Here is a 23412-nt window from a genome sequence, read left to right as displayed (position 1 = left end):
ATGCCCACAAACTTTAATTTCCTATCCACAATCTCCCCCCCCCCCAAGTCTCTGGCCTCATCAGTATAATACACAGTTTGCAATCTCTTCTGCACTGAGTGTATTGAACCTTTTCAGTTGAAGGAGAGTTAGCTGATCTCATATGGAAATAGCAGTGGTTTTTTCCTCCCTTTTCCTAAAAGCTGTTTTTCATTCACAGTCAAAAAATACTGTTAGTGGCAGTAGATGGTTACTATTATTTATTTATTTAGCGTTTGGCTAAGAAGAATACATGTATATGCCGCCACACATACAAAAAAAGGATGTACAAGACAATAAAATGCATAAAAGATGTATAAAAGAATACAATAGTGTGAAGCGACACTATAGCCATATATATATATATATATATACACACACACACACACACACACACACACACACACACATACACACAAATAAGCATAATATTAAAATTGAATGTCTATGTTCGATAACCAGTCAACAGCATCAGTGGAGAGAGACTGTTATAAAGTCATATACTGGTCCCATGAAGGCTCTGTGAGGACAGTCAGTATATGATATGTTGTATATTTTGGTTATCTTCATCACAGTCACAAGATGAGTTTATTTTATTCCCCAAGTAAATAAGGAAGCTCTGCACCTATCATGATTGGGTCGAACCCTATTTAGGGAGGTCCATATTTTGTGAGGTAGGTTGAACCCTGATGGAGGGCTGCTTGGGTTAAAGACAGTCTGCCAGATTATCTGGGCTTGGGCAGTCCATTCCATTGGCCATGCTATTGTTGCATCATTGTCCTCAGTGACAAGTCATTGTGCCATTATAATAGGTGAATGTATTAAATTAAGCCTCTGTGATATAAAGCTGTCAATATCAGAGTGTATAGGAAGCAGTGGATTTTGGCAAATTTTGTTATATTCATGAATCAGGTTGTCTTGGCGTCGTAGTTGTGGCAGTTGTGTGTGGCTCAGAACTGGTAACCAATATGATGGAGTAGTCTTTATTGTTCCAGAAATGATACACATTGTCTGATTCAACACAGTATCAATTAATTTAATGTGTGCACTGTTCAGCCAGACAGCTGAGCAGTATTCAGCAGTTGAGTAAACAAGGCCCATAGCAGATGTCCTTAATGTGGGAGTACAAGCCCAGTGGAAGGAAGTGGAGAGAAGATGTCTATCAAAGGAGAGGGTTCTGTCCAGGGTTATGCCCAGATACTTTGGATTAAAATTGTGTGGTAGTATGTTCCCATTTAGCAGCACTCTTAGATGTCATGTGCCATGCTATTGTTCAAATGGAAACAGCGTGATTCAGTCTTGGTAGTGCTTGGAATAAGATGCCACTTCTCAAAGAAGTGGTTTACCTCCTCTAGGACACTGGTTAGTATGTGTTCTGTACTCTATAGTACAGAAGTTTTGGTGTTGGAATGTGATGCATAAATCATCAGCCTATGCGAATTTTCTAGATGTTACCCTTGGAAGGTCAGAAATATACAAATTAAATAGTAGAGGAGCCAGAACTAATCCTTGTGGGAGTCCATTGTTAGGTGTTCTTGACTTGCTCATATCATTATCTATAACTACTTGTATTGTTCTATTAGACAGAATAGCATTGATCAGATGGGTCAATTTTTTACATTTCAGTATTTTAAAAAGCTTGTAGATCATGCCGTTCCTCCAAACGGTCTTGGAGTTTGGAGGAACCATCAAGTCTATAAAGACTGCACCAGTTTTAAGGCATTTTTTGAAACCCGATTCTATATGAGTCATTAGGGCAGTAGATAGTGCCCTATAGTTAATGGATTATGGCATAGTGTGTAGATAGTAGTTGTGGTAAATGGGTTACATAGAGTAGATGGCCTCCCATGATGAGTCCTCTGAGGTGTTTTTTCTTCAAGGGAGTAGCACACACTCAGGGTTTAATCTTGCGGGGGGGGGGGAACCCGAGTTGAGTAGATGATTTGAGAATACACACTATGCATCACATATGACCTATGACTGAGCATCTGCAATGATTGCTAATTCATAAATAGAAGACATGACACAACATAAATTAAAAAAAAGAATTTTATTAATTAGGAAAAGATTTTTGGAAAATTTTCTAGTGTTTTTTTTCCTTTTTCTTTAGTTGGGACAGAGCCCTTTGGCCCTCTCTCTGGGTGCGGCACTGCTTCAAGGTATGATAAATAATATCAGTTGTATATCTTGAAAAATAGAAGTAATGATGCTGCATTTCTACAGTGTTTCACTATCCTAATGTGTTGGTACTGCAGAATTGATGGTTAAATTTCTATTTACTCATTAAGTTACAGGTGTTTCATTGGCACAGGTGGTTGTTTTTGTGCATTTTTTATAGGTAGTTGATAATATTCATTATCTTGCTATGCATTTGCATCATTAAATATTTGATATAGAATGTTCATGATAAAAGATTAAATAATCTGTTGACCCTATTCTGGAGACTGAATATTGTAGTTTTAATACTTCACATTGCTATTAGTGCTAGCCACTCAACCAACCCAGCTGCATTTAATTCATGTTCCAACACTAATGGTCTTGTTGATTGCAGGAGGAATAGTGTGCAGTTTATAGATGTGTTGAGTGAATTTAATGACTAATGGACTGCACTCAAATGGTTTTAGAGTTAGGTGCTTGGAGAAAGTTTTGTTCAATGAGAGTTTGGAAGTACAAAACCAGATGAACAGCAGATATTAGGAGGGAAGCAATCAAGCATGTATCTAGCCACAACTGTGATAAATAAGTATGAGTGCAAGAAAGATTATTAACACGTTCGCTGCCAACTACGAGTATACTCATAGTTGGTAAACCAGCTACGAGTATACTCATATGACGCTTACCGCTGGCAGCGAGATTACTATACTGACCTTGAAGAAGTGAAAATGCTTGGCTTGTGGAGCTAGTTTCAAAACTGTGTATTCTCATAGATGGTATATGCTCTGCACAAGCCAACTACGAGTATACTCGTATGACGCTTACTGCCGGCAATGAGATTACCGTACTGATCTTGAAGAAGTCAAATTGCTCGGTGTACGGGAACAGACTATGCCAAAGTAGCGTGGCAGCGAACGTGTTAAGAGCTGGGTGTAATTTTCCAGGTTTCAAATCAGAATGGGTAGGTAATGACTTTATATAAGGGTAACTGTGGACATAAGGCAGGAGGAGAGGTATTATTAATGATAGCTGAAGAACTTCAACCAACAAAAATAGAAGTTAAGTAAGATTATAGATCTGAAGGAAATTGTTCATTTGAGGCTGTCTGGTGTTGAAATAGAACCAAATATATTGTTGGTTACTGTTATAGCCTTGGTGGTGGGGTCCAGAAGAAAATGTGGATGACATGCATTGGTAGATTAGCACAATGAGTGCTATTGGATTGGAAGGAAGAAAGGGCACATGGCAAAATGGAATTTATACTAAGGGATAGTTACCTGAAACAGCACATGATGGAAGGAATCAAGGGTTTGAGTGTGTTGGATCTGGTAATAGCATCAAAAGGTCTATAACTGCAGTAACAACTCTACCTCCGATCAGGAAAAGTGAATGAATGCATAAACCCTTTCAGTCAAGAAAGGGTTTAGGTAGAACTACAAAGCCGGTGATTATATGGCAAACTCGGAGGCAACTTAGAGCAGTGCCATGGCATACATAGCATAAAGGTCATGGTAAGTGGTCAAGAATTGTTTGAGTGAGGCAATATCAGAGTGCATACCATGGGTCAGGAGGATAAATCAAGTAGGGATTAAGTGGATGACTAGCAATATAAAGCAGGAGCTGCAAAAAAAGAAAACACTATAGAAGGAATCTAAACAACATGATGATCAGCATGCCCATGAACAGTATAAAACACAAGCAAGAAGGGTAACTAGTTTGTTAAGGAAGACTTAAATCAGATTTTGAGAGAAAATTAACTAAGCAGGCCTTAAAAGAGTTTTTTGCTACTTAGCAAGTAAGAGAAAGAATGATTATGAAAAGATAACTTGACTCAGTGCTGATAGTAGGAAACTGACAGAAGGAGAAGAAATAGTTCAGTTAGTGAGTGATTACAAATGATGTGGTGGATGGAGCAGAAGGATTAAGAGTTTTTGGACTTGATCATAGTTTCAGAGGATCTGATTGTGACCGATATCATATTTGTCCTGAGTTGGTGAGAGTCAGCATTTCCTGAATTCCCTCTCAATATTATCCTTACTTTCCAAATCATTTATAGAATGTAAAGAGCCATTAATTTTTACCATAAATTGATTTTGTTTTAGAGAAAAAAAAGTTCATCTGTGGTTTTATTCTCTGCTTCTAAACTTAAAAATAATTATGCATTGTTGAGTAATCAGAATTGTATAACACATCTTATAAGGATCCACTGCATCTGTCATTTCCATCTACTGTCCTTATCTTATCTGTCTGTTGTGTTCTTAATCATAATATAAAATTCCTCTTTCTATGATTTGTTTTAAATGTAAGTTGTTTCAACCAAAACCATACCACCATTAAGGTATTTTAGAATATTGACTACTGGTACAAAAAATGCAAATAGTTTCTTGTTAATTCTATTGCATCATCTCCCATATGTGATGGTATATCAACATTGGCTAAGTTTCCTTTGCCAAGAGCTGGCTTACAGATTTGAGTCATTAAACCATAGATCTGCTGTAGCCATTAAAGGAATATTTAAGATAACTTGTTTACACATGTTTTAATGTTTTTTTAGCATGTTTTATATGCTTTAACATTTCTCCTCCCAGAATCCTGCCAAAAGTATAGCCAGTGGAAGGAAGTCATCTTCAAGGGCTCTGCTTGCACGATCAAATAACCGCACATTAAGACAAAGGTTAGTTTATGTATGGTGAAATAGGAAATTCAGAAGATGCCTTAGTAAATTTCTTGCATATATAAAATTTAATATTATTGTTATGTATTATGTTCAATCAATCTGCTGACTCATTGGAAAATCCATCTCTCCATGTTGTGAGCATAGTTGTTGTAACATGAATTTAAAGAGTCAACACTCATTGCAGAAGGTGCACCCTAAATGTCGCAATACCTGTTATTGACATTTTAAATTCATTTAGTCCTTGCTTTGGCAAGCACTAACAGACACCGAAATGAATTTAAGGTGTATGTTTTCAAGAACATAGATCTTAAATACATCTGATCAGTCATCAATGTATGCAAGAAAGGGAGAGGAAGAAAGGACTACTTTCCATAGCCTTATGTTACTGCCAAGAACGGTTATTTTTTTATTCCTTGCTCTTGGAAAAATCCTCCAATATCTATCCAGTAAGTACTAAAATAAAGAGCAAAAAGGCTTCAGTTCAGTGATGTAAAATTGCATAAGCAAAGTGGATGTTAGATCCAGCATTATTAAGCCGAATGTAAAAACTATGAAAGTTTTGTAAGTTGACCAGAGAGCTTGCAGAAATACATTCCTTGGAAAGATAAATGAAGTTACAGGGAAGTTTAACCCTAGATTGGGAGTAGTGAAAAGTAATTTGGGGAAAAATTTGATGGTAGAATAAGAAATGAAAAAAAAAAAAAAAATATCACAGGATTTACACACAAGAAAGATATTTTCATTGAATGTGAATTTGCAAGGTGATCATTTGTTGAGGCAACCTATGATAATGAAAAGTGAGGTGATAAATGAAACCCCTGCCCAAAAGAAAAGCTTCTGGAGCTGATGAAGTGTCAGAGGAATTGTTGAGAGCAGCCAGGGATAAAGTAGCGAGTATATATATTAACTGAAATTTGTCAACAGATTTGAAAGAAACTATTCTGGCCTAGAGAATTGAAAACATCTATATTCATCCCAGTTCCGAAAAGGGAAAAAAAATCAAATCCCAAAGAATGTGTGAGAATTACAGAACCATTGCTTTAATTTCACATGCAAGTTATGTTAAAATACTACTACTACTACTACTAATAATAACAACAACAACAACATAACCATATGTGAATAGAGAAATGCCAGAAGAACAGCAGATTTTAGGATGATTAGAATTATGGATAAAACTAGGAAACATAGTGAGCATGAGATGGATTATCGAAAGAACAAGAGGATTCCAAAAGGAAGTATTCATCTGTCTTATTGACTACTAAGCATTTCTCACTTAAGGGTTTTGATATTGTTTAAATAGTCCAAACTTGATAACCGAGAGACTTTTACATGCTCTTTAAGGAATGCAGAGAACCAACTAAAACTTCTGACCTAATCTCGAGAATTCACCTTCATCTGGTGCACCTATTTAGTAGGTATTCACTGGATACTGAATGAAAGGGAATGGGCTAGCAATTTGGTACTGACCAAATTATGTTGTATGTTGGCTTGAACAGGAACAAATATAATAGTATGACATGATGAAATATCATGCTGGCTGGGTTATGTTTTCCCCTGGTTAACAAAGGCTCTATTGTTTTTGTCAGGAACTAGGGCAAACAATTGAAAGGTCTGGGTCATACCTAGAATCAGTAGAACTGAGGATAGGCACTATCAACATAAGAGAGATTAGCAATAGAATTCTACACTGAATATGAAGATGTAACTTTTCGATTGGCCATACGTTCCAGTAATGTGGGCAAAAATGGGGAATTGGACAATGAAACTTATTTGTACCTGTAGTTCCCATAGAAGGTTCTCCTAAGGAGGAAAGAGAGGGATTTTTTGAGTCATTATAGAAGGCAACTGAGATAAAGAAAATGGAAACTTGTTTCTTATTGGAAATCTAAACAGCAGAGTAGGAAATTCCAGACATATAGAAATATTTTGGGAAAATTTAGAGAAATGGGCAAAGCTAATAATAGCAAGTGCATGACTGCTGGATTTATGTTCTAGACATGAACAGTCATCAATATCATGTTTCAACATAAAGATGAGCAAATTCATATGACTATATTATTGATAGTGATACAGGGTATTTGAAACTAGAAGTGAACATCACTTAGTCATTTTTATCCTGCTTCAAGGTATCATTTTAAACAAAAATATGTAAGAAGTTTTAAAAAGAAGGTAAACCTACAGCTAAGTTGAGCAGCTTTTACAAGTGAACTGTACACTGAACTATAAAAATATTATTCTACAAAAAAATGAAAATTTGCCATTGGGATTCCATACCTTGGAATCCCAGTAGCAAACTCTGAAGAAAAACATTAATTGATTCAGGTAGAGAGAGGCATGCGGTAAAGTTTTCTGCAAGAATAGAAACATAAGGACTCCATGGTGGATGCAAGAAGTAGTCCTGGAATAGAAGAAAGCATATTACAAGTTCCTAACAAGTAATCAGCAAATTCCCTAAGATAAAAATGTAAGAGAGCTAAGGTAATTATAAAAATAGCTTAAAAAAATTAATTGAGGAGACTTCAGCAAGAATATAGAAGATAAATATCAGGAAGGTTATTGAGAAAGCAGAGGAAAGGAATTAGAGATGAGGGCAACATGAAAACTGAAACTAAACATATTCTGGGTATCTAGAGTAAATAATTTTTTTCTTTTTTTTGAAAAAATGTCAAATTGAAACAAGCAGCAACATAATATTTGGTAGAAAAAAGACAATCAAGGCAGAAAAAGATATCAATGGCCTGAGATGCAGGAAAATAGCTGGAGTTGATGGTATTTGACCAGAAATGCTGAAATATTGGTTATAAAAATGATCAGGAAAGTGCTTTCATAGATCCTAGCTATAAAAAAAGGAAAAAAAAAAACTGAGTGAGAATTAAGAGTAGGAAGGGGGAAGCAAGAGATTTGAGGATAGCCAAAGGGAATGTGAACTGCAAAGTGTGGTAGATAGGAGAGGTGATATCATTGAGACATTTAAATCGTTGAGAGGTAGTTAGAGTTGTACAAAAATACATATATTTTGTATGTTCCACCATACAAAAGAACACTAGGGAGTTCGTTTGTATGGTGGAACAAGAGGATGGATTGAGGACAAGGAGCCATTCCCGGAAGTTGCAAAATGAAGTTGTGAGCAAGAGAGAGAGAGTGCGAAATGGTTTCCTTGCATGGAGGGTTGTCGAACCTTGGAATGCCTTGCCTAAAAGGTGATGGGGGTTGAGAGTTCGAAAATTAGAACCGTAGGAATGACATGCAGTAAAATGGGTGTGTGATATTTGAAAGTTGAATTGGGTTGAATTAAAACAAATCATGTTGGTATGAAAGAGTTAACGAAAAACGATCGAGTAGTGTTGTATGGCGACTCCATTATTAAAGGTGTGCTGGATGAAAGGATGCACAAGGTATGTTTTCCAGGCGGTAAAATGAGTAGAGTGATTGAGGCATTGGATATGAGGAGAGAGCGATTAAAGGAGTTGATGGTTTTAATAGGTACGAATGACTTGACAGAGGACAAGGAACACGTCAGAATGGATATCAGGAGGCTGCTTAGACGGATAAGAGAGAATAGTGTAACAGGAAGGGTAGTGAGCGTGTTGCGTAGGTATGACTGTGGTTGAGATGAGGTGGAGAGCAAGAATTATGAATGATGTGTTAGCTGAAATGTGCGAGGAGAAAGGAGTACAGTTTGTTAATGTGTGGAATGAGTTTGAAGGACGAAGTGAACTATATGAGAGAGAGATGGACTGCATTTGAGTAGTTATGGTTGCTTAGAGAGACTGCTGCTGCTGGAACATAGAGTAGTGAGTACAGAGAATGAATTAGATCAAGTGGGAAGTGATGTAGAAGAGCAGGAGAGATTGAAGAGGTGGTTATAAATGAGGAAGTGAGTGGCATGAGTATGGAAAATGAGAGAATGGGTGTGCAAGAGGAACAGGGAGGACAGGGGTACACAGTGTGAGAAAGGTGGATGCTCCAAGAGGATGTGAGAGCATGTGTAGACCGGAAAGGAATGGGATGACCTGGGATCAAGAGGAAACAGTTGGAATTGAAGAGGGTTCTAAAATGACTAAGCAGAAAGGGAAATGGCTTCAGTTGAGCATGGAGAGAGATCACATCGAATGAGTGGTATCGGTGGAACTACAGGAATGAGCTATTGTGTTTGTATACAAATGCTAGAAGTGTAAGAAACAAGGCAGATGAAATGGTTACACTAATTGAGTCTGTTCACCCAAAAATTTTTGGAATAAGTGAGACATGGTTAGATTGTGGACGACATCCTGACAGGAATAGAGAGAAGGGTATGATGTGTTTTGTGAGGAAAGAAGGGGTAAAAATGGAGAGGGAGTACTATTGATGATAGAGAAAGAGTTATGTCCATACAAAGTAGAGATGCAAGAGGGAAATGGTGTCAGTGGTTTTGAGGCAGTATGGTGTGAGATAGAGATGAATTGGAATAAAATACTTGGTTGGATGTTGTTATAGACCAGGTAATTTGTGGTAATGATAATGAAATGTATGATCAAATTAGCCAAGCAAATAAGAAAAGAGTGATCATTATGGGCAATTTTAATTATGGCAATATAGACTGGAATGATGAGATAGCAACTGGAAGTAAAGAAAACGAGTTCCTTGAGTTTTTGAAGGATAACTACCTCAGACAGTATGTAACAGTGGGCATGCAAGGATTGAGGGTCTTGGATTTGGTCATCTCATCAGAGGATGCAATTATAAATGAGGTGTCAAATCACCCACCAATTGGTGAGAGTGATGATGAGGTGATTACCTGGGTGGTTGCCAGCAGTGTGAGGACCTCTGTGAGAAAAGGGTATATGTGGTGGTACACAAGGGGGGGGGGATTATGAAGATCTCAGGAGACAGCTTGCGAGTGTAGCATGGAATGAGGAGTTAGCTGGAAAAGAGATCAATGCAGTTTGGGAGATTTTCAAACAAAAACTATCTAGTAGATGCAATGGCTAAATGTATTCCAAGGGTGAGAAGGTTAAATAAGGTAGGTGTGAAATCAATGAATAAAGAGATTAAGCATGTGATACAGAAAAAAAGGGCATTATTTCCACTTCTCATAAGAGAAGTGGAAATAACCAATTCCATGAAGATTACAAAGACCAGGCAAGGCAGGTGACTTGGTGAGGGTAACTAAAGTGAGGTATGAACAGCAGTTAGCTAATGTAGCCAACAAGAATCCTCAAGAGTTCTTTCGATATGTAGCCAGCAAAAGAAAGAATGATTATGGAAGGGTGTATTTAGCATTTAGCTAAGAAGAATACATGCATATACTACCCCACACACAAAAGAAAACCACATATAAGACAACAGACTGCATAAAAGAATACAATAGTGTGAAATGACACTGTACTAGTCATATATACATATAAAATATACAATTAAGCATAAAATTCAAATTGAATGCCTAAGTTCGACATCCGGTCAACATCATCAGTGGAGACTGTTATAAAGTCAGATACTGGTCCCATGAAGGCTCTGTGAGGACAGTCAAATGTGATATGTTGTATAGTTTGGTTATTCTCACCACAGTCACAAGATGAGTTTGTTCTTATTCCCCAAGTAAATATGGAAGCTCTGCACCTACCATGGTTGGGGCGAACCCTATTTAGGGAGGTCCATATTTTATGAGGTAGGTTGAACCCTGATGGAGGGCTGCTTGGGTTAAAGACAGTCTGCCAGATTATCTGTGCTTGGGCAGTCCATTCCATTGGCCATGCTATTGTTGCATCATAGTCCTCAGTGACAAGTCGTTGTGCTGTCATAATAGGTGAGTGTATTAAATTCAGCCTCTGTGATGTAAAGCTGTCAATATCAGAGTGTATAGGAAGCAGTGGGTTCTGGCAAATTTTGTTATATTCGCAAATCAGGTTGTCTTGGCATCGTAGTTGTGGCGGTTGTATGTGCCTCAGAGCTGGTAGCCAATATGATGAAGTAGTCTTTATTGTTCCAGAAATGATACACATTGTGTGATTCAACATGGTATCAATTAATTTAATGTGTGCACTGTTCAGCTAGACAACTGATCAGTATTTAGCAGTTTAGTAGGCCCAGAGCAGATGTCCTTAATGTGGGAGCATCCCTCCTCCCAGGTTGTTCTGGCAAGTTAATGCAGTATGTTATTTCTGCTTCTGAGTTTGGCAGCAATATTGGAGAGATGTCTATTCTGTCCAGGGTTATGCCCAGATACTTTGGATTAAACTTGTGCAGTAGTATGTTCCAATTTAGTGGCACTCTTTCATGTCATGTGCCATGCTATTGTTCAAATGGAAACAGCGTGTTTCAGTCTTGGTAGTGCTTGGAATAAGACTCCACTTCTCAAAGAAGTGGTTTAGCTCCTCTAGGTCACAATTTAGTACATGGTCTATAGTACAGAAGTTCTGGTGTTGGAATGTGATGCATAAATCATCTGCATATTTGAATTTTCTAGACATTGTCCTTGGAAGGTCAGAAATATACAAATTGAAAAGAAGATGTGCCAGAACTGAACCTTGTGGGAGTCCATTGTTAACTATTCTTGGCTTTTTCATATCATCCTCTAGAACTACTCTAGGTCACAATTTAGTACATGGTCTATAGTACAGAAGTTCTGGTGTTGGAATGTGATGCATAAATCATCTGCATATTTGAATTTTCTAGACATTGTCCTTGGAAGGTCAGAAATATACAAATTGAAAAGAAGATGTGCCAGAACTGAACCTTGTGGGAGTCCATTGTTAAGTATTCTTGGCTTGTTCATATCATCCTCTAGAACTACCTGTATTGTTGATCAGATGGGTCATTTTTTTACATTTCGGTATTTTAAGGAGCTTGTAGATCATGCTGTTCCTCCAAACGGTGTCATATGCAGCCATCACAGTTTTAAGGCATTTTTCGAAACCAGATTCTGTATGAGTCATTAGGGCCAAAACTTGATCTTCACAGTTGCGCCTGGGCCTGAAACTGGCCTATTCATGAGGGAGAGTGTCAATAATAATAGTACTAATTCTATTGTTAATAAGTCTTTCTAGTAACTTAGACACTGAACAGTGCTATAGGTCTATAGCTTTCAGGTTTATAAGCAGACTTTCCGTTTCAGGATGGCTATTATCTTTTATTTTTTTAAATTCTGCTGGTAATCTACCACTCTGTAGAATATTAGAAAAGAATTTTTCAGCCATTCCACTGTATTTGGTCCAGAGTTTTTTAAAAACTCAGGGTGAATATTATCAAATCCAGGCACTTTACCAGTTTTCATTCCCTGGAGTTCAGTTAGAAGTACTTCTTTGGTGAATGGATTCGATAGATTGGTCACTTCAGAACAACCTTCTTTAAGTCTGGTCAATTCCTTCTTAATTATTTTAGTGTGGGTTTTTTCTGATTTAGCTCTGGACAGATTCACTATCTGATTGGCAATACAGTTGGCACTAACTGCAGCTTTCGAATTGGGGCGATGGGAATTACCACCCAACTTTTTAAGGAGGCTCCATGCCTTCCTCCTTGAATGTTTAAAGTTCAGCCTTTCCATGTGTCAATCCATTTGTTCTTTCTAGCTTCATTTAAGCTATCAATAAGATCATCTGCAACATCCACATGTCTGCTATTCAGAAAGTCGTTATAAAGTGCTTCGTTGGTTTTGCTCCAGCCAGGTATGTATTCTTTTCTAGCACCTCTAATGATGTGTTTTTTGGCTGTAGAAATTACTCTTTTTACAAATCTTCGGTAGTTATAAGGTTGTGGTGGAATCCAGCGCACATTTTTATCTAGATCTGATGAAAAGCTGGTCCAGTTTGCCTTGGCAAAATTCCAACGTTGCATTGGTGTAGTTTCAGTAATTGGGATTTGAGGGCCCATCTCAATAAAGACAGGGCGGTGTTGACTATGTGGGAATCTTCCTAAAACATGATGGCTGGTTGGCACTGGGAGGCCCTTTTGATTGGTTGTTACAAAACTGTCAGAATTGGTGCCATATCATCCTCTAGCCGAGTTAAAATGCAGTTATCCTTGGGATCGAAAATCAGCTGTATGTTGTTTGCTTTTGTCCACTCGGATAGCTTGGCACCATTTGCATCAGTTTCTCTATAACCCCATTGGGTATGATGACTGTTAAAGTCTCCAATATAAACAACAGGATGCATTAAGGTTGCAAAACTTCATCAGGCCAGCTTGTAGATGGTGGCTTGTAGACATTGATTATTTTTCGGTTGTTAACTTCTATAATAATGGTAGATATGTTTGAAACATCGCTAGCAGAAATGAAATGGACATTAGTTAGTGAATTTTGGGCATAGGTGGCTACCCCAATGCATCTGATGGTATGTTGCTCCTATAAGATGGAACGGAGCCTCTTTCTCGTAGTTGTGACTCATTGCTTGCATGGGTTTCTTGTATGATGGCAATGAAAGCAAACAACAACAAGACTTCTTCATGACAACAGAAGTCTAGTAAGACATTCACTCTTAGCCCTGCTGATACTTTCTGTATTCAGCTGGCAGACTCTGAGCAGTTGTCTAAGGGACCGAGTCTTAGGGCACTTCTGATTGACAGGATGAGTCCTAGTGTCCATCATTGTAACCTGATAAACTGTTTGCATATGCATGTATACAAATCCAGGAGTTCCTAAGATAGCCTGGATGGCCAAGTCGTTCTAGCTCTTTAACGTTACCCAGGATGCACCACGTGGAGGCGAGCTAGAGTTGCATCCCATTATGGAAGGATGACATTGATAGGAGAAAAATGGTATAAAGACAGCTGTTGCAGAAGGTGTGGTGGAGATACTTAATGAGCAGTTCATAAAGGTCTTTCAATCTTGTGAATGTGACTTCATGGAGAGATTGAGAGCAGTTGATGATGGGGAGGAGAGACTGACTGTAAGTGAGCAAGAGGTGTATGGGAAGTTGAGCAAACTAGATGTTAATCAGGTTGTGGGACTTGATAATATATCACCACGTACTCTAAAGGAATGTGCCAGGGAGTTTATGCTGGCCTTGACATTTTTTTAAATACGAGTCTTGCATTGGGTCAAGTTCCTAAGGAGGGCAAGATTAATTGTAAAGGAGGTGATAGAATTCAAGCATCAAACTATAGGCCTATCTGTGTGGCAGGTGTTGTTGGAGAAGCTTGTGAGAACTAGTATTCAGAATTGGGTTGACAACAGTGGTATTATCTTTGATGGACAGCATGGATTTGCTAAAGGGAGGTCATATTTTAGTAATCTACTTACTTATTACAATAAGGTGACTGCTTCCTTGGACAGAGGAGAAGGATATACACAGTCATATACTTAGATTTTGTAAAGGCTTTTGATAGATTACTGCATGATAAGTTGATAGTCAAACTAGAGCGGATGGGGTTGAATATTAGATTAGTGCATTGGATTGGAGACTGGCTATCTGATAGGTATCAGCAAGTTGTGTATGGGTGAGTGATATCCAGGAAATGGAAAACCACTAGTGGTGTGCCTCAGGGGTCTGTTTTAGGGCCGTTACTGCTTAACTTGTATATTAATGATATTGGTGAAGATTTGGATGGAGATATTCAGTTGTTTGCAGATGATGCAAAGTTGGGATGGACCATGAGGAGTAGAGATGTTGTGGCCTTACAAGAAGACTTGAATAAATTGAGTGATTGGGCACGGGAATGGGGATGTGAGTTCAATGTTGCAAAATATAAGGTTTTAAAATTTGGAAAACAAAGATGGGATGCAAAATTTATGCTTGGTGAGGATTTATTGTCAGAGGTGGAGGAAATAAGAGATCTTCGGATGATAGTGGATAAGGATCTGAAATTTAGGGGACGCATAGCCAAAATTGTGAAGACAACACAAAGGCTTCTGGGAATGATTCGGAGGACACTGACTTGTAGAAGTAGGGTTATTCTTGTTCCATTGTATAAGGCTTTGATTAGGCCACACATGGACTAATCAAAGGTTGTGTCCATGTGTGGCACAATATACACAACCTTATATTTCTAACCAGATTTGGTCATCTGGTTTTCAGAAGGACGAAGATATGTTGGAAAGGGTCCGGAGGTGACTGACTAAGGTAGTTTCTAACCTCTGGAATGTCGAGTATGAGGAAAGATTGAGAAGATGCAATGCAGAGTCTAGTGGACAGGAAGAAGAGGGGAGATATGATAGAGACCTACAAGTTAGTAAGGGGTTGTTATAGGATCAATGTTGGAGAGGTTCTACTGAAAATAGTGGAAGATCCAGGGAGAGCCAGAGGTCATTCCTGGAACTGTATAAATAAGGTGAGTAGGGAAGTGAGAACGAAGTTTTTTTCATGCAGAATTGTGAATGATTGGAATGCCTTGCCTGAGAGTGTGGTGTCTGCCGAGAATTTGAGTGTTTTTAAAGTGAGAAGGAAGTTTTTTCATGCAGAGTTGTGAATGATTGGAATGCCTTGCCTGAGAGTGTGGTGTCTGCAGAGAATTTGAGTGTTTTTAAAGCATGTTATGATGATCTGTGTGTAAAAGGACCACCCAGATGAGTCTTTGACTCCATGGAGTCTTGGGTAATAATAATACTAATAATAAAAATTTATTTTTATGCTGGGTGTACTTGGTGTGATTTATTATTATTATTACTGCATCCTTCATGGAGTTTGCAGACTCATCATAGGAAGTCCATTCAACTGGCAACATATTTATCATACTGAATCTTAAAATCCTTAACATGCCTCACATTAACAACACATTCTGGTAATGCATTCCATTCACTGACAATTCTCCATTTAAAATAGCTACTCCTCACACACCCCTCTTCACCACACTCTTACATAATTTCCAGAGATCGCCTCTGGTTTTCCCCTGGCCCTTGCTTTCTACTCTTTTTATAATCCTATCTGGATTAATCTGATAAAACCCTCTCATTAACTTAAATGTCTCTATCATATCGCTTCTTTTCCTCCTGTACATCAAATTCTTCAATCCACATTTCTTCAGCCTTTCTCCACAGCATCATTCCAAAGTCCTGATATTGTCTTAGTCACTCATCTCTGGACCCTCTCCATTGTTTTCACACCACACTGAAAACCAGGTGACCAAATTTGTTCACAGTAGTCCAAGTACGGTCTGATCAGTACTTTATACAGTGGCATAACCACCTCCTTAACCCTACATGTTACAGTACTTCTTATCAGCACTACAATGCAGCCTTTGCAACACTTGCAAGATGCCCTCTAAACTTCAGTCTATTGTCAACCATGACTCCAAAAACTCCAATCTCATCCAGTTTCTGCAGTATGGCATAGTCAATATAGTACACAACCTTATATTTCTGCATTCCAAAATGTAACACTTCATACTATTTAATATTAAAACTACAACCCCACTCCCTTGTCCAAGTCAAAAGTCTATTCTGATCTTCCTGAAGCAAATTATCACCAGGTGCTACTTATAATTCTCCTCAACTTTGCATCATCAGCAAACAACTGAAGATCTCCGGTCAGTCCACATGATATCATTTACAAACAAGTTAAACAGCAGGGGCCCAGCAGGGAAAGAGGTATGACGTGAGGAAGTCTGACAAAAAACCTCCAAGTGCAGACCGACGAAATAAAGGCTCGGATCCAAAATGAGACCCGAACCATAATATGATGTCCCTCCTGTAGGGTACAGAAGTTCCAGACAAGCACTTCAGATGTTTCCCAACGACCACAAAAATCCAGTGTGCATCAATCCATGAGATGGGAAAGCAATCTGCAGAGTGAACAAAGGGCCAACCAGGATATGCAAGTGGTGATTGAGTGAGACTGTATGCTGCAAGAAATGGTAAGTTAATTTTGATCTAAAGTTCAAGAGGAAGTGTTGAACGAAAAATTCGGTTTAAGCACATTTGCAGAAAGGAAGACTGAGACTATTTTGTTAGTTAGTGGAACTTTTATGGACATTGGACTGGTAGTCCGCAGAGATACCATATTTTCCAGTGTATAAGATGCACTTTTTTACCTTAAAAATTCATCTTAAAAATGGGGTGCGTCTTATATAATGAAGGTAAAGATTGTTTCCTCTTTTCAAAGTCATACGCACTCCCTTTTATGTTCCAAGATCTTTGTAGGCGGTTAATGGTACAATCAAATTGATGTGTGACCTTCACTTGACTTCTAGCGTGTCATTGGCTAAGACGGGGAATCCCTATTCAAGTTTCATAATATCTTATCCGAGTAATCAGTTACAGATGTTGACGTGTTGACATGTTGAGATATTTTGTGTTCAGTTTGATATTTCCCCATCGATTTTAGTGATGGAAAAAAACAGGCGACATTCATATACTTCAAGTTACAAATTGCAGGTTGTAAAATATGCGGAAGAACATGGGAATAGGGAAGCTGAAAGACATTTTGGACCTCCACCTACAGAAAAAATGATTAGAACTTGGCGTGGTCAGAAGGAGATTTTGTACAATTTGCGTAATGAAAAGCGCGCGGAACGTGGAAAAATTGCGAAGTGGCCAGAACCAGAGACCGAAGTTTTGAAATGGGTGTAAGAAAATCAGCAAAATGGTTGCCATTTCAACAAAAATAATTCGTACACATGCAGTCAAAGTAGCCTGTGAGCGTAACATTGAAGATTTTAAAGGTGGTGCGTCATGGTGTTACCGTTTCATGAAACGCAGTGGATTTTGTATGCGTACAAAAACAAAAATCAGTCAAATAATGCCAAAAGAATATGAAGACAAAATTATTTCTTTTCATAAATATGTGATTTAACATCGAAAAAATTACAATTTTGAAATGGGACAGATAGCCAATATGGATGAAATGCTCCTAACCTTTGATGTTCCCTCAAATAGAACTGTAGCTGAGAAAGGTGAGAAAAGCATTACACTCAAAACCAGTGGACACGAAAAAAACACACTACACTGTAGTTCTTGCATGTTGTGCTGATGGTACGAAGCTGCCACCAATGATAATTTTTAAGCAGAAGACTCTGCCTACAGAAAAAATACCAACAGGACTGATTGTACATGTGCATGAAAAAGGTTGGATGGATGAAAGTGTGGATAGATAAAGTAGAAAAGAAGGAATTGCACACTACTAAAGAAGAAAGCTCTTCTTGTATTTGATCAGTTCCGAGCTCATCTGAAGGATTCAATCAAACAAAAATTCCAAGAGTGCAATACTGAATTGGCTGTCATACCAGGAGGACTTGCATCACAACTGCAGCCACTTGATGTATCTTTAAACAAACCCTTTAAAGTCTTTATGAGGGAAGAGTGGAACAAGTGGATGATGAATGCCGGTGTACATCAGCTAACACCAAAGGGTGCCCTGAAACGGCCATCAATCTCTCAAGTGTGCGAGTGGGTTAAGACATCTTAGTTGAAAATGAATGAACAAACTATATCTCATTAACAACTACAAGGGTGGTTTGAAAAGTTCTTGGCCTAACAATGAAAAAACAAATTTATAATTTCAAAATTATTTTTATTTTTCAACATAATCTCCCTTAAGACTAATACATTTATTGCAGCGATGCTCCAGCCCCATTAACCCATCCCTGTAGCGGTTCTCAGTAAGATATGCAAAAATACCCCTCTACAGCTGCAATCACATCTTGATTTGAAGAAAAACGCTGCCCAACGAAGAAGAGTTTTAGTTTTGGGAAGAGATAGAAGTCAGGAGAGCCAAATCAGGGGAATAAGGTGGATGTTCGAACAATTCATAGTGCAAATTCCTTCATTTTCCCATTGCCAAAACACCTTTGTAGGCAGGTGTATTGTCCTGATGAAAGATGATTTATTTTTCTTCAAACCGAGTCTTTTCTTACGAATTTTTTCGTCTAGTCTGGTTAAAAGATTGAAATAATATTTCTCGGTTATTGTTGTACTCTTTTCAAGATAATTAGTAAAAAAATGCCTTTAGCATCCCAAAACACCGATGCCATGACCTTTTCTGCTGATGGAACTGACTTTGTCTTCTTTGGTGCTGAACAACCGGCTTCTGTCCACTGTTTTGACTGCTGTTTGGATTCTGGTGTGTAATGGTGAATCCAAGTCTCATCCATAGTAATAAATCACACAAAATCAGTTTTATTTTTGTTAAAATGCTCCAAGCACTGTTCAGAGATTTTCATATGAATGCATATTTGATCCGCTGTGAGCAAGCTCAGCACCCATCTTGCGCAAAGCTTTTTCATTTGCAATTTTTTATGCAAATATATCCTACACATTCTTTTGAAATGCCTATAGTCTCAGCAATTTCAAGCACTTTGATTCGCCAGTCATCCAATACCATATCGTGCACTTGATCAATGATTCCTGGTGTTGTTACACTTTTTTGGATGTGGTTCATGTGGATCACCTTCAAGGTTGGTACGGCCACGTTTAAACTCGGCAGCCCATTTCTTAATGGTCAAAAACGAAGGAAAAGAGCACCTATGAACTTTGAATGAATTTCTTTTGCTGTTAAACCTTCTTTAACAAAGAATTTTATAACCGCATGATACTCAACTTTATCTATAACACCCAGAAAAGGTGCTGTATAAAATACATGAACTTGACCTCTGTGATTTGGTGTAATAATACTATGGAATAATAATAAATAAATAAAAAAGTCTTCTTGTAAGGCCACAACATCTTTTCTACTCTTCATAGTTTGTCCCAACTTTGCATCATCTGCAAACAACTGAATATCCTCATCCAAATCTTTGCCAATATCATTAACATACAGGTTAAACAGCAATGGCCCTAAAACAGACTCCCGAGGCACACCACTAAAAAAAACATTTTTCCCAGGTGAGGCTCAAACTCACAACCTCGACATAACTCACAAATACTTACAAATACAAGTATCATGTGCAAACCAATTGCGCCACTGGGGAACTACTGCAAGACAGGCTAAACCTTGAGTATATGAATGCACTTAATTTACAGACATAGCTGATAATGCAAATGTATAAACTTCACTCATAAACATTAAACAGGTTTCTAAGAAGCCAAGTTACTTGGCTATGACAAGCCATTGAATGTAATATGAAACGGATGAATAGATGGGATTTAGAAAAGCATATGACAAGGTATCAAAAGCTCTTCAAAATGCTATGGTTATTTTTTGTAATTGGAACATTATATAGATCAGCACATAGTCTATATTTAAGTTGTAACTCAGGTTAGAATTGAAGGCAGTACAGGAAAGTGATTTGATGTTAAATCAACTGTATGACAAAGGTGCCATGTGTATCCATTTGTGATCTATACAGATTACTAATAAATTGTAGAAGTGGCATTAAACTTTATGAGAAATCAGAGATATCAAACTTGGTTCTTTGCATTGTGCAGATTTACTCTTAAACAAATCTCATGAAAGTCTTATTCTTTAACTAAATTGAATAACATCTGTAACAAATTTGACATGAAAATTGGCAATAAAATCCCCCCCCCCACACACACACAAACTCTGAAAATAAGCAGGAACATGGATTCAACTGCATTCTCAGTGGAACCTACACCCTATAATCCATAACCTAGAGAACAAGTAAAATAGCTGAGCTGTTTAGGGACAATTTTAGTAAAGATGGTAAATTAAATATGAAATGGACAATAGAATAAACAAAGCTGGGGTGGGGAGCTGGTTTGAATCAATTTATATCGAATTAGAGAGAAATTAGCCAAAACACTAAATTGGTAGTATATAGACTGTTCATACCAATTTTAACTTGTGTATCTGAGAGTTCGGTTAAAAATAAATTATTCGTGACACCTCCAAGGAGTCGAAAGACTCATCGCAGGAGAACACCCACTGTACAACTCACTGTCTCCACCACTACCACAAATCAACTACTTCAGTGCCATCTACCACTCACTACCACCACAACAAGTATTTTTGTCTTGTAAATTACATGTATTCTGAAGGGCCTATTTGTCTGTATGCGGGATGAAAAACCCGCATACAGACTTAAAATTTCTTTAAGAACTGAAATATTTCTATCATATCTCCTCTTTTTCATGTATCAGCTAATTTTGAAGCCTACAGACCATCAGTCTACTCTCATAGGGAGCCACAGACCTACCACAATCTTTGTCACTCTTCTCTTGATCCTCTCCTTAACTTCTTTATCACCATGGAATCTGGGAGTCCAGATGTGGCCTTATATAGGGAAACAATAACCTCTCTAACCCTACTTGCTAGTGTGTTCTTCAACAACTGCATATCTGATGTGCTGTTTTGGTTACCTTCACAATATGCCCTCTTAACTTCAACTCCCTGGTTTCATAAGTTTCCTGCAGTTCGGTTCCATCAATGTAGTATACACCTTCTGATCTCCTCCCAAAGTGCATATTATCTTACACTTCCCACATTAAACTGGCAGCCATTACATTTTGTCCATACTGCTAATCTGTTTAAGTCTTCCTGCAGGATCTCTGCATCACATCATTTACTATTCTCTTCTCAGTTTAGCATCAGCAAACAACTGAAAATTTCCTGTCAAATCATTTCCTATACCATTGATATACAAATTAAACAACAGAGGACTAAGTACTGAGCCACAGGCTGATATGCTATCTAATTCCATGGCTTTGTTAGTATTGAGGTTCTGCAATATTTTAAGCACATCCATTTCTTCAGCCTCTATTCTCCTATCAGTCAATGTCATCATCTAGAATCCTAGATGGTACATTTCATCAAAAATTCTTACTCAGTAATTCAACTATTTCGTTTGGTTCTGTTACCTCCTATCATCAGCACTTTTTAAAGTCATTCTTCCATAGTCATTCCTCATTTTACTTGCCGCATAGTGACAGAACTCCTTAGAGTTTCTTTTGAACTTGTCAGCTAACTTTCTCTCATAATTAGCTTTGGTCTTCCTTACCACACCAGTCTATCCTTCTTGCCTGTGCCTTATACTGCTTATGGGCATGCTGATCACCTTTTCTTTATAATCCTTCCACAGTGTTTTCTTTGTTTTCAACTCCTGCTTAATGAAACTATTCATCCACCTAACTCCTACCTGATTTATCATTCTGACTCTAAGTATATATTTAGATACTGCTTTCTTCAAACACCCATTGACCACCTCCCATGTACCAACAACATCTCTCTTCCTCTAAATTCTTATGCCATTGCTCTGATGAAAGCTGTCTCTTCAGCTTGTCATAATCACCTGTTTTGTAATTCCACATATATCCTTTTTAATAGGAAATTCCGCATGTCTTTTTTATTATGTCTTTTATACAAGGATAAGGATTTTTTTAATATCAATCCTACATACATGAGAGGTATCTAGACCTACAACACAACAGCTCTGTGTGTGGGCAAGTGATTAGAAAGAAGAAAGGAATCTATTAATGTCTTTCCTGAAAAGTTGGTAGTATAGACATTAGGAAAAGTGGTATAGGAAAGATGATTCCAAAGGACAGAGGCATGGGGGAATGAAGAAAGAAAAGAGAAGTTGGTTTGGTGAGTCTGTAATTGATATGTAGATGCAGACTAGCAACTGGAATAGAGGACTAATGATGATTAGTTCAGTGAAGCCATTTTCATGGAAGTACATATAGAAAAGCCACAATGCAGAAACAGGGTGTCTACAGGAAAATGACCAAAGAAAGTCACCGAGAGGAGGGTCATCTGTTAAGTGAATGGTAGAGTCCTTTTCTGGATATGATTTACATTCTGAATGTGGTTTTGAGTAATTTCCCCTCTCCCCACCTCACTTCCAGATGTGAGCAGTATTTTATGGTTGGGTAGATATCAGATTTATGAAGTGTTGCAAGGCATTCTGCAGAAAAGTAATGTTTATAATGAAAAAGAATAGCAAGTTTTTTGAGCATGTAGAGGCTATAGATGTAATGTGAATTGACAGGATAGGTTGTATAATCTTTCCTGATCATGCAGCCTATCATCGAGGGAGGACCCTCCTAGGAAACACAAAGTCTATCATATCACTCCTTAAACGCATTGACCGTTCTTGCTCTCACCACTCTATCAGGCAATGCATTCCATGGTTGAACCATGGTCAATGCGTTTAAGGAGTGGTATGATAGACTTTGTGTTTTCTAGGAGGGACCTCCCCTCGATGAGTCTTGATATACTTGTGTTTCTTAGAAAGGACCTCCCACGATGAGGCTTTTGACTCCATGGAGGCCTGGATAATAATAAAAATTTCCTTCATGGTCTGTAGCACAGATTTGTTGCCATCTTTTATTTTTGGTTACTTATGATTCAGCTGTATTTTTTAAGAGTATTAACTAACTTTGTTGGTGACTTTTGGAAGATCTGATTTATTTTCTTCTAAGAGATTAGTATCATTGGTAAACTTTAAGTGGTTTATTATTCTTTTTGCTGTCACCCAATATTACAGTTCTCCATGACTGTAAAAGTGTGATGATTTACACCCTTATTTCACTCCATTTTTCATTGACAAAGGGAGTATCTGTGGCTCCTCTTAATTTCAACCTCATTTCAGACGGAAAAATTTCAGGATTCAGTTGTATTATTTTGCTATAATAATAATTATTTAGGACCTCTATTGCATTCGACTCATCATGGGAGGCCCATCTTAAACAGCATAAATCTATTTAACATTCATGCTCTCACTCACCTATTAGGCAATGCATTACACAGTCT

The 23412-nt window shown here is 37.8% G+C and overlaps 1 protein-coding gene across 1 annotated transcript in view; it reads left to right on the top strand.

Annotated features, from left to right (window-relative positions):
- LOC150099071 (protein transport protein Sec61 subunit beta-like) overlaps positions 1–23412 on the top strand; it is a 45424-nt gene that overhangs the window by 4474 nt on the left and 17538 nt on the right. The window contains exon 2 of the mRNA XM_090405272.1: positions 4761–4846. Coding sequence (XP_090261398.1) covers positions 4761–4846 — 86 coding nt within the window. The remainder of the gene's footprint in view (positions 1–4760; positions 4847–23412) is intronic.

The sequence above is a fragment of the Typopeltis vanoorti genome, chromosome 15 (assembly GCF_054136105.1).
Source record: "Typopeltis vanoorti isolate ZY-2024b chromosome 15, IOZ_Tvanoo_1.0, whole genome shotgun sequence".
Lineage (NCBI taxonomy): Eukaryota > Metazoa > Arthropoda > Arachnida > Uropygi > Thelyphonidae > Typopeltis > Typopeltis vanoorti.
This window is presented reverse-complemented; position numbering and strand designations above follow the sequence as displayed.